Genomic DNA, 12019 nt, shown 5'->3' with positions numbered 1-12019 from the left:
TATGTTACAAGGGTGATATAGCTCATGAAAACATTGTGGGCTCAAACAGTAAACACCAGGTTCATCTTTTTGCTGGCTGAAATGTATTTGTCCCACATTTTTTTTTCTAGCTGCCTCAAACATTGTCCAGTAAAAGTACAGTACAAACAAGACCAAACGAAAAACTAATCCAACAAACCAACGCGGCGCTCACGACAACATGCCGGCGCACATACGCGTCCATGACCATGATCAGAGCTCGACGATGACTCGAACTACACGAACACGGCCGCGACAAAGGCGCCTGCCACGACAGCCGCCCGAGCAACCGCCTCGCCGATCTTGTAGCAGTTCAAGCCGGCGGACGACTTGTCCGGCGACGGAGGAGCTTCCGGAGTGGGCGCAGGGGACACCGCCGTGGGCGCCGGAGACATCGGACGAACGTTGACAGGCGAAGGCGCCGGATTAGGCGGCTGATGATGCTCCGGCGCAGGCGCTGGGGCCCCGGAGGCGCTGCCGCCGGCGACGCTGACGAAGAGCTTGAGCCCCAGGTCGCAGTGGTTGGCGAGGCTGGAGAAGAACCAGCGCCGCCCGGGGTTCTCTAGCGGGACGACGTCGTGGCCGGAGGTCCACTCGTGGACGGTGTTGCCCTGAAGGTAGCACTCCCTGAACGTCTCGCTGTCCACCTCCGTCACCGTGAACTGGCCCTTGGGATAGTCGAACACCGCATCATGCGGCAGAGAATGGGCCATTAATCGATAGAGTGGCTTTAGCATTTATGAAACAGATTTTCATGCTTGGATTCTGATGAAGTTTTTTTATTAAATAATTGGATCATGGTGATTATTTATATGGTGAAGTTTTCTTGTATTGTGTTCCTTCATGGATCATTGGTTTATATGGTGAAGTTACGCTGAAAGTCTGAAACAAATTAAAAGTGTCTTTTTTGTACCTAGACTGTCGCCAACTTTGAAGGTTTTCCCTTCCGGCCAGCCGATGGGGTAACTCAGGTTCCAGCCAGTTGTGTCCCCCACTAGGAAGATCTCCGCCACGGCCGGCACCGGGAGGAAGGCAGCGGCCATTGCCGCCGCGGCAAAGAGCCAAGTCAGCGTGCTGCTGCTGGAAGCCATGGATAGTGTTTGGGTCTCTTGCTATCTCAGCTTGATCGTCTCTGCGTCCTTGGCTGCTGTGTGTGGCCGGCATTGCAAGCGTGAGATGGAGAAGGCCATGCATTTATAGCAGAATGGTAGAGCTTATTAGTGTAGTGCAATGCAAGGGGAGCCGAGCATGATGCTGCTACGAAGCCGCTGTTCCATGGCGCCGGCCGGCATCATGCTGTCCGCATTTGTAGTATAGTGCCCAATGGAATGCTGTAGAACAGATATGCGCTAGAGAAACACACACGATGGAAGGCTATGCTAACACGGCACGCATATCTTAACTGACACAGCGTAAAGGAGCATAATACAAAAGCATATAGACCAAGAGTCTCATCTCCAGGTTACTAAGAATATGGCTGTAACAATGAAAGTTCGACAGGCTACCCACTGTTCCAAAAGCAGCATCAGGGAACCGTATGAACCAGAACTAAGAACACCATCGCATGATACGATGTTCTTACTTAAACACTCCGCGATAACTGACAGTACCTCTCCAGCTCCTTCCTGGACACGTATAGAGGATGCGCAAGTGTGACTCGAGTGCAGCTTCAGACCTCCGCTGCCTTGGGCGAGTTCTCAGTCGTCTTCAGCGGTGCTTCAGGTGCTTTTCTGGTCTTGTGAGCCTCCACCTGGTCCTTGAACTCCTCCCTGGTAGCGGTGTCCTTGAACTTCAGGGCAAACGTGGCGAGGCCGCTCTGCGACTCGCTGATGCTGTTCACGCAGGCAAAGGTCGCGCCCTTCTTGTCCATGTCCTTGAGCGACATGTCTTCGTAGAGGCTTGCGTTCAGGACCAACCTGTAGTTGCCCTTGGTCCTCATGACAAGCCGAGCCCTCTCACCACCAGATACAGGGACGTTCAGCTTCAGTTCACCTTTTCCTCTTTCTTTCCAGCCCCCATCTAAGTATTCATACAGAGCGGAATCAGCAGTAAATACCGCCTTCTCGTTTTCTTCACCAGTTTCAACAGGGCCCTCTGTCATAGCAAATTTCTTGGGTGCCTCTGCTGAAGTAGCAAGAGCTGAGTTGTTAGCACCAAGATTAAAAGAAGGGAACGAAGAACCATCAGTCTTCAAACCAAATAGGGTACCAGCACTTGAGTCATCTTTAGAGGCTGAACCAAACGAGAATGATGAGCTTGAAAATCCAGTTCCAGCCAGACCTGTGAAGGCATTTTGACCACTTGACAGATTCTTGAATGAGAAAAGAGGTGTTGCTGATGATGTCTGCCCTTTGTTATCAGCATCTTTCTGCTCGTCAGACAACCCATTTTTGGTCTCCGATTCACCTCCATCTTTCTTGGAGGTATCATCCTTGCTAATTTTATCTTTATTTTCAGCTTCATCTGCCCCTTCCTTTTCTTCAGCATCTCCTCCTTTTGTTTTGCTCTCGACATCAGATGGCACGTTGTTACCTTTGTTGGGTTCTCCGACTACCACTTTGTCTCCAACAGATCCATCCTTTGTGCCTTCTGCCTTGTCACTGGTTTCAATAGGTAGATGTGGAGCTTCAGTTGTGGCACCAGTATTTACAGTTGATTCATCCTTCTGAATCTCAGGTACCTCACCAGAGCCTTCATTCTTGTCTGGCACAGACAAAGTATCTTTCCCACTACCATTGCTGCCCTCATCAGCTTTGACATTTGAAGGCTGAGGCTCTTGGACAGGGGCACTAGAATCACTTGGGGTAAATCTGATTGCAGAGAAAGGATTAGAAGAAGGTGCTGATGATGGCTGCTGGCGCCGAACCTTTACAATTCTTCGGGAAGCCATTACTTCCTCACTAGCTTTCTTGAACGTACCCATCTCTTGCTCTGGTCCGTCATCATCAGGCTCAGGATTATCCTTGTTGATTTGGGTATCTGCAACCCTCTTCTTAGAGCTTGGAGCTAGTTCCTCATCTGCCATCTTCCAAGTTGGCAGCACCTGAAATTCAAACATAAGCGCAAACTAAGAAAACAGCAAAAAGAAATAATTTAATGAGCCAAAAAAATCATAAGACACAAAGCCACAAGGGTACCACAATTCAGAAATGAAAATGTAGAGTCAAATCTAAAATATAGGGTTTATACTACAGCATTTACATGTTAGCATGCTATCTTGATAACCCATCAAACCATCTACATTCTGAAGAAACCTTGAAAAACTTTCCTACGAAATGCTGAGGATGAACAAATAGCAAACCATGGTGCAATAGGTTCTACCTAGGCCAAAATAAACACAAAGATATTTTTTCCAACCTATCTGGCATCAATAACCACACAAGATTTGTCATCCAAACCCTAGTCATGGACAAAAACCTTCCCAAACAGTTCAATAAATTTTAAATATGATTAAATGTTGTGCAAGCTATGCTGACATCTGATAGCATGAAATATATATATGCTAGATAATATAACCCAGCCAACGAAGCATGTTCAAAACTCTATTCATGAAAATAATATAACCCCGGAATTAAGCCTCTCTTCTGCTTGCTCTATATATAACGTCCACAGGAAAGTTTCTGATCTACTGGGGCCATTTTAGTGCAAGTATGTCACCAGGAATCAGTTTGGGCTATTGTTCCAAATTCCAATTCCCTTCTCATCCATTTTCCAACTTCCCTCAAAGTTTAAACTCAGTGAGCAATATAACAAAGGTTCATATGCTTAAACAAACATTAATTAAGTTATATTTCATCTAACCACTCACAATTTTCATTACTTCTCATAAAATTGAGAAATTACAAAATCAAAGTGGTTTCTGATAGCAAAAGTGGCAGCTCTAAGCCTCTAACCAATTTAAGCCATCAAACGCAAACGGGAACAGGGCATTAACAGGAAGAAACTGTTCCAGTTCCTTCAAACTCACTAAATCTACAAGTTGCATCAGTTCATTAGGAGCTGGCATGTGATGTTGAGTTTGGAACTAGAACATGTTTGGTTCTTAGCAAACAAAGAGGCATTGCTAGAACTGACCAGTTCATTAACGAACCACTACAGTAAATAGATTAACTGCTTAGAAAACTCAACTCTAGATGAGAAAACCAACAGGAACATGTCTCTTATGCTCTGCAAATACAACCCTATGTTTCAGTTGGGTCATAATTCATCAACCACCACCACTATGCCCCTATCTTAATGAAATCAGCCCCCCCCCCTCACTCAATTAAACTTAGTTCTGTAATCACCCAACTAAACACGCGATAAGCTCAGTCCAATCGAACACCGGAACAGACAAATCGGCCTTACACATGACTACGCGTAACCCTAGTCCACCAGGAACCGAACCTTAGAACCCGAATCCACTCCAAAAGCTCGACCTTTTCGCGGGCAAATCCAAAAGACCAGGAACAAGATCAATTCAGATTGGTACCTTCCGGAGAGCTGTGGCGAGCTCGCCGCAGGTGAAGTTGACGCCGGCGGTGGCAACTCGACGGGGCCGCAAGGGAAGGGCTGGAGACGGAGGCACAGCTCGCCGTCGTCGCCTGCCCTAGGGGCCTTGCGCTGGCGTCGCCTGCGGAGTAGGGTAGATGGGGCGGAGGGACGGCGGAGTCGGGAGCGGCCAAACCCAACCTAAAAACCTAAAGACGTGAGCTCAATTTAGGCTCAGACCCGCCCATGGGCCCTGGAAAGATAGGCCCGTCAAGCTACTGGTCGGGCTTATAGGCCCACAACAAACTCGGCCTATCCTGAGCCTGGCCGAAGTGCACTTTTTTTTTAATGCCCCAAAAATAGAGAACCCGACGACCATGCAGGCTAGAAAATTACACCGCTTTTACATCTCTGGTCAATAAAATGTGTATAACCCCTCAAAAAAATAAAAAAAATAAAATTTTTATAGAGATAAACTTTATTAGAATGAACTTATTAATGCCGGCAATACAGAGGACGGCAAACTCAAATCACAACACATGACTAGGCAGGCCCCGTGTTACATACCGTTGAACTCATGCTACCTAGTACTAGTTCAAACACGAGTCATAGCAGCAGTACATGTAAATCCAAACGACGGTAATTCGCCGAACAAGAAAAAAAAATGACCGGACCACACACGAAATGAAGTCATGTAACGATCCTTATGCAACCGTCCTAGAACGCGAGCACCACCGCGACCACGGCGCCGGCCACGGCGACCGCGGCGCCGGCCGTGTAGCCCATGACGGGGGCGGACGACGGCGGCGGAGCCGGCTGCACCGGGGCCGGGGCCGGGGCGGCGCCGTCGCCGACGACGTTGATGACGAGCTTCATGCCGTTGTTGCAGTGGTCGTTGATGCTGCAGAAGAACCACATCTTGCCGGGCTTGTCGAGGGGGACGACGTCGTTGCCGGAGGACCAGGCGCCGAGCTTGTTGTTGGTCTTCACGTTGCACGCCGCGAAGTCCTCCTTGCCGACCTGGATCACCGTGTGGTTGCCCTTGATGTACTTGAACACTGCAAGCGAGGAATCGGAGGAGCAAACCGAGCCGGCGATCAGCTACAGTATACACATGCACCGATTTCTGAGAGAAAATGAATAAGCAGCAGGGGCGTGCTTGCTTACGGAGGGTGTCGCCGACTCTGAACGTCTTGCCGTCGGCCCAGCCGGTCTTGTTGAACTGGGCCCTCCAGCCGCCGTCGTCCCCGACCTTCCACTCCGTGGCGGAAGCCAGCGACGCGACGGCGAAGACGACGGCCAAGAAGAGCAGAACTTGCCGGTGAGCCGCCATTGCGCTGCCTCTTCCCTGGCGAGCGAGCTGAGCTTCCGATCAGTCCCGCTGCTGCTGCTGCTGCGGCTTGGCAATGGCAAGCACCCGCGTCGTCTATTTATACAGCAGAGGGCACAGACTTGCCTTGACTAGGTAGCACGAGACCAGATCGAACAAGTCTGAGGTCGGTAGCGCCGCCAGAGGCGCAAGACAAATGGAGTGTTTCGCCATCCAGGCATCCAGCTGATAAAAGCGAGGCGAAGCCTGCATTGGGATCGTCACTGGATGGAAGACTGCGGGGACATGGGAAAGAGACAACGTCCGGCGACGCATCGGTGTTTCCACCGCCGGTTCGTCGCGCGCCCGGGCCGGGTTGACGTTTTCCTGGCAATTTCCTCGCATTGCATGGCTAGACGTACAGCTCTCGATCCCGCGCGTACATAAACCTGGCGCAGGCGGACAGGCTGACCTGACATCGACCTGCAGGAAACCAGGAACAACGCGAGACACATCGTTCATTTTCAATCCAACTGCTATAAATAAAGCTCATCGCCTGAAATTTTTTTAGAAAAAATTCGATTTACACCCTTAAACTATCGCAACAATTCAATTTTCAATCTTCAATTACGAAACAGGATAAGAGAGGTCATCCAACTGTCGAAACCGGATAAATTTGGCCCTTAGGGTAGTTTCGAATGTGGTTTTGTATTTAAAAAAATAAAAAATTATAATTAGATCTAAAAATTAAAACTAATTCATTTTAAATCAGAAAAATATGAAACTAATTCCTTTTTAAAAAATGTAACATATCTATTATTGCTCTATTTAAATCTTATTTATTCAAAGGCATAACCACAAGCAACCAAATATTATGAGCATAAAAAATGGATCCGAATAACTAACAAGTCCAGTGCCAATAGATAGACTATATTTTTAGAAAAAAATTGCTACCCATTTCATATTTTTTATTGAAAATAAATTACTTATTAATTTTTTAGTTTAAAATTGAATATTTTTTATTTTTATAAAAATAGAAAACCACCTTGGAAACCACCAAAGGGCCAAAATTGCCCGGTTTTGACAGTTGGATGGCCCACGTTATCCGATTTTGTAGTTGAACGTTGAAAATAAGACTCCTGTGATAGTTCGAGGATATAAACCAGATTTTTTCTAAATTTTTTTAAAAATATTATGCAAGTGACTCCGGTAGATGATGGTGCTCGATCGACACGAAATCTTGTTTGCACTCAGTAATACGTCCGGGGATTAGAAGTATATGGGTTACAAAATGAACATACACACATCTCACGGACAAACACAAACAACACACGCATCACGAATTATTCACGTCACGCATGTATGCTCCGCCGCATATACGCAGAGATAAATAAATAAATACATGCGGGGAATTCAAGCATGCATTCGCGCCACACGCGCATCATGGGGGCGGCGTACAATGCGTGGGGAGCCTGTTCTCCACGACAGCCTCGAGGGAGACCTTGCGCGGCATGGACAGCCCGAACTTCTCCTCCATGCCCAGCTCCTCCGTGCAGAAGGTTGGTCAGGATTACCTGTACCATACCTCAAACATGAATTGTACATTTGGATCGGAAGCATAGTGGCGCTTAACGAAGAACTAGTAGGAACTCGGGAGATGTCTCTCTTTCAAATGTCTCTTAACTTTTGAGGGATTCTTTTCCTTATCTGCCAAGTAGATAGGATACTATTTAATATTCGATGATTGACAATGTGTTTTGACTGTCTCGATCTGAGTAACATGAGGGATGAACAAAGATGAAAAGACATACATAGTTGTCAACATATTATGTACGTAGCTAAGCTTACAACTATTATCATTTTTTGGATCTCAGGGAATAAAAATATTACCTATCAAATTATCCATGTAGACTGAACGTGTAGTATAGAACTGGAAAAGAAAGCTACATAAGTTTAACAGAAAGTTAAACAAAGCATGCACAAAAACTGAAAATCTTTCAATTCATATGCTAAATATTGCAGGGAGTAGATGTAAGCATCTAGGCCCTCAAGGTATGTTTCGGTGATTAATGACAACCATTATTGTGACTAATGAGTTTGTGCAGCATTATAGATCATTATCGCTCATTTGGTCATATGTCAAAAGAGGCCCCTAATTTTCATTATTCAAAAAGGCGATCTCGGCATTCAACTCAATAATATGTCAAGACTAAGAATCTTTCTAGTCCTAAGTGTCATAAGGTTGAGAAGGACACTTAGGTTAGTATAGGTTTTATAGTTTTGTAGTGATCGCACTATTAAGAGGGGTTTTTAGGCCAAGTAACTTGAGCATGGACATGGTCATTTGAAAATGGATGCACACAATGGTCACTCAGGTTTCTAGAAGCTCCAATAAGTGGTTCTCAACTTATATCTCAAGAATAATTGGATTACATTCAAGACTCAAGTCAGAAAAGGCAAAATCAGGAAAAATTCTTAACACCGGTTTAACCGACGCCTCAACTTTTCTATACGTCGGTTAAACTTGGTCAGCAGAGTCTGGACAAGTCAATACACCGGTTAAACCGACGATGTTTGAAATTGGACGTCGGTGCAGTTGTCCAGAGACTTGGTTTTTCAGTTGATCAGTGGACAACTACACTCACCGGTTAAACCGACGATATTTGAAATGAGACGTCGGTGCAGTTGTCCAGAGACTCGGTTTTTCAGTTGATCAATGGATGACTACACTCACCGGTTAAACCGATGATACGTCGGTTAATCTGCCCAAGCTGTAACGGCTAGTTTTCAGATGGGGTAGTTTACATTCACCGGTTAAACCGACGATGACTATTGGAGGTACGTCGGATTAACCGGCGCTATGCAGTCTTCTGGCAGCTTTTTCTCCAACGGCTCTATTCGTGTGAGCTGCCTATATATACCCCTCCAATGGGTCATTCTACCACTCTTGACACCAGGCAACATCCAAACACTCATACTATAGTCAAGAGCCACCTTGAGCTTCATCATTTCACGTACTTGTTCATTCAATCATTCAAGAAGCAAGATTAAGGACTTGAGTAGAGAGAAGCTTGTGTGCATCCGTTCTTGGTGATCGGTTCTTGCTCAAGTGAAGGTGTAAGTGCAATCAAGCTCTTTGTGGGTTTTGGTGTTGATGACCACCTAATTAGGGAACTAATGAGATTCATCGAGATGACATGCAGGTAATTTAAAAAGAGGATGATGTACAGGTTGGAGGATCCCCCAAATCTATTTGATGGCTATCTTGACTCATGAAGGCTTAATTTATTTTATATTTTGAATATTGAGTTTAAGGAAAGCCGTACTATAAAGAGGGATCCAAGAACAACTGTCCAACTGTTGAACCAAATGCTCAAATCCTGAAAACCACATCCTCGTACTCAACCAAAACAGCCAGCAAAATTTCATATCCAGCAGAGTTGTTTTGATGGGTGCGGCAGTGCCGCGCCTTGGTGCGGCAGTGCTGCACTTAATGTACCGCTGGGACCAGAGGGGTATAAATTCCCCAACGGTTACAGACCTCAATACAGGGCTTCCCAACGTTCATATTCGCAGAAGACAGAACCAGAGCTCTTCTCTCTCTCCTCCATTGCTCCCAACTCTCCCCTCAAGCGGATCTCCACATCCCACCACCAAATCTTGAGGGAAAAGGCAGCAAACTTCGATTGGAGAGCAGATCTACTGTTTCCCCCACTCAAAAGAGCATTTGGTTCACGTTTGGCCGGCGGATCTAGGGTCTGTTACTCTTGGAGTTCACTCCTAGCCGGCTAGTGGTCGCCCTCGAGCTTGCCCCTTCGTGTGGCAGCCTTGGGAGGTCTGTAACATTCTCTTGCAGCTAGTAAAATCACCCCTCATCTCAAGAGTTCACCCTCTTGACTTGAGAACGAGGAAGGGCCGACCTTTGTGGTGAAGCCCAAGCCTTTTGTGGCAGCCTCAACAACGTGGACTTAGGCCAGCCTTTGTGGCGACGCCGAACCACGGGATAAATCCTTGTCTTGCGTGCTGATTTACTTTATTGGTTAGTTTCGTTCTTGTTCAAGGTTTGAGGCCGATCTATTTATCTACTGCTGTGTTCCCTGTTCTAGTTCCATATATGTGTTGCTGACACCTGCAGGAAGCCTAGGAATTAACTCGATCTACTTTTGTTTCAGCAGTTTTGAATTCTGTAATTTGTGTTCTGTCTGAGCACGGCAGTGCCACACTCGACACGGCAGTGCCGCACTCTCCTCTAACAAGAATTTGGAGTTGAGTTTTTGCAGGCCTATTCACCCCCCCCCCCTCTAGGCCTCTTTACTGGTCCAGTGATCCTACAAGTGGTATCAGAGCCGCGTTGCTTCGTATACGCTTCACCGCGTGAAGTATGGAGACCGGTGGAGGTTCGAGGAAGATCGGTGGCAAGGGAAAAGAAGTTCGCATGGAGGATGTTGGTAGTAGTAGTGAGTTGTCACTATCTACAGCCAGCAACACCACTCTCAAGGATGCTCCCGAAGGAAACACCACCGATGCTACGAGAAGAAAAGAAAGAAAAGAAAGAAGAGAAGCAAAGCTCAAGAAAAGAGAGGAGCGTGAGCAAGAAAAGAAGCTTCAAGAGAAGCTGAGCCGCAAGGAAGCTAGAAGAATCACAAGAGAAGAAAGAGCCAAGAGAAGAGAAGAAAGGGTCAAGAAGGTGTATGAAGCATCATCAAGTGAACTATCATCTAGTTCGGATGATGGTGATGATGATGTATCATACCATGTCTCTAAGGACAGCAAGAATGGTGAGAAGAAGAAGAAGGATGAGAGCAGCAGCACCGAGCATTTCATAGCAAATTGTCCTTATGAGAAGAAAAACAACAACTACAAGAAGGACAATCATGAAGGCAAGCATGAGCACAAACAAGTTTATAAGAGAAAGAAGAAGCCTATGGGAGAGGCACACATTGGGCATGAATGGGATTCGAGTAAGGAGTCAAGTGAAGAGGATGTGAAGATTGCAACCGTAGCCATCCAAAAGCCATCCTCTACACCAAGACTCTTCAACAACATGTCCGATGATGATGACTACCACTTCTCTCACATGTGTCTTATGGCAAAGGGTGAGAAGATAAAACTGAAAGCCACATCTCCTTCCTCACCATCTCTTGGTGATATCTCTAGTGAACTTAGTGATAGCTCTAGTGAAGATGATGTCTCTAGTGATGAGGAACTAAATGAGATAACTAGAAAACTAGACCCTTCAACTAAAATCTTCATCACTAAAACTTTGGAGGACTTAGAGAGTGTTCAAGCTGAGCTAACAACTAGAGATGATGATCTCTTAGCACAAGAAAAGCTGTACATTGCTTGCAAGGAAGCTCTTGCATTAGAGAGAAGTGAGGTGTCCTCTTTGCGCAAAGCTTTGGCTAATGAGCAAAGAGAACATGCTCTCACAAAGAAGGCAAATATTGCACTCAATGACAAGTATTGTGTCTTAGATGAAAAGCACAAGGACCTTGAGATGCAATATAACCTTCTTTGGGAGAGCACCTCACATCCTTCTAAAGCAAAGGACACCTCTACTTCCTCCACTAGTCAAGATTGTGGAAAATGTCATAATGTTGATTTGAATGTTTATTCCACTAACCTTGCAAACATGGAGGCCATGAGAAAGGAGATTACAAGGCTCAATGCTATGCTGAATAAAAGTGGCAAAGATGAACAAAAAGGACCAAAGTACAAGGATGGGAGATTACCTCACATCAAAAATGGACTTGGTCATGAAAGGGGTAACAAAACCAATGGTCGCAAAGTGATCAATGGTTTTGAGTGTGTTCAGTTCATCAGCAAAGGGAAGATAGGTACAGATAGACCTGCACAGTGTGTGACACAAAAGCCAACCCGAGCAGCACAGCCTGTCAAGCGCAGCAGTGCTGCTGTGAAGGGCGGCAGTGTCACGACCCCAAGAAAGGGGAAGGTCACCTACTTTTCTTTTGCTCATGATAAGCCCAAGAAGCAGGTCTACAAAGTGAAGAATGAGCCCCAGAAGTCGAAGAATACCATCTGGGCCACCCCAAACAGATATTCTTATCAACCGAAGGCTCATGCATATAGACAAAGCTTGAGTTCATGCTTTGTGCTGAAGAAAAACAGCAAGGAGGAGGTGTATGCCAAATATGTTGGCAAGGACAGAAATGTTCATATTAACACCTCTATTTGGGTTCCTAAGATTCTTGTTACTAATAT

The 12019-nt window shown here is 46.0% G+C and overlaps 3 protein-coding genes across 3 annotated transcripts; all 3 read right to left on the bottom strand.

Moving 5' to 3' along the window:
* Window positions 1–254: 254 nt before the first annotated feature.
* On the bottom strand, window positions 255–731 carry LOC112880074 (early nodulin-20-like). The gene has a single exon (XM_025944548.1). It carries the CDS (start codon window positions 729–731, stop codon window positions 255–257), a length of 477 nt encoding a protein of 158 aa, XP_025800333.1.
* A 662-nt stretch (window positions 732–1393) lies between these two features.
* LOC112881936 (nuclear pore complex protein NUP50A-like) lies at window positions 1394–4676 on the bottom strand. Its single transcript, XM_025946870.1, has 2 exons — window positions 4490–4676; window positions 1394–3061 (listed from the first exon to the last, which is right to left on the bottom strand). The coding sequence occupies exon 2, from the start codon at window positions 3041–3043 to the stop codon at window positions 1688–1690; it is 1356 nt and encodes a 451-aa protein (XP_025802655.1). The 5' UTR covers window positions 3044–3061; window positions 4490–4676; the 3' UTR covers window positions 1394–1687.
* A 529-nt stretch (window positions 4677–5205) lies between these two features.
* On the bottom strand, window positions 5206–5821 carry LOC112880073 (basic blue protein-like). The gene is made up of 2 exons (XM_025944547.1): window positions 5656–5821; window positions 5206–5546 (listed from the first exon to the last, which is right to left on the bottom strand). Exons 1-2 carry the CDS (start codon window positions 5819–5821, stop codon window positions 5206–5208), a joined length of 507 nt encoding a protein of 168 aa, XP_025800332.1.
* Between the last annotated feature and the right edge of the window lie 6198 nt (window positions 5822–12019).

The sequence above is a fragment of the Panicum hallii genome, chromosome 2, assembly GCF_002211085.1.
Source record: "Panicum hallii strain FIL2 chromosome 2, PHallii_v3.1, whole genome shotgun sequence".
In the NCBI taxonomy this organism is placed as follows: domain Eukaryota; kingdom Viridiplantae; phylum Streptophyta; class Magnoliopsida; order Poales; family Poaceae; genus Panicum; species Panicum hallii.
Note: the sequence above shows the minus strand (reverse complement) of the source record. Positions and strands in the feature narration are given on the sequence as shown.

Bases quoted from the DNA above. Each gene is read 5' to 3' on its own strand.
- LOC112880073 (XM_025944547.1), bottom strand. From the start codon at position 5,821: ATGGCGGCTCACCGGCAAGTTCTGCTCTTCTTGGCCGTCGTCTTCGCC. The intron at 5,547-5,655 runs GTAAGCAAGCAC...CCTCGCTTGCAG, and splicing joins CAGAGTCGGCGACACCCTCC to TGTTCAAGTACATCAAGGGC.
- LOC112881936 (XM_025946870.1), bottom strand. From the start codon at position 3,043: ATGGCAGATGAGGAACTAGCTCCAAGCTCTAAGAAGAGGGTTGCAGAT.
- LOC112880074 (XM_025944548.1), bottom strand. From the start codon at position 731: ATGGCCCATTCTCTGCCGCATGATGCGGTGTTCGACTATCCCAAGGGC.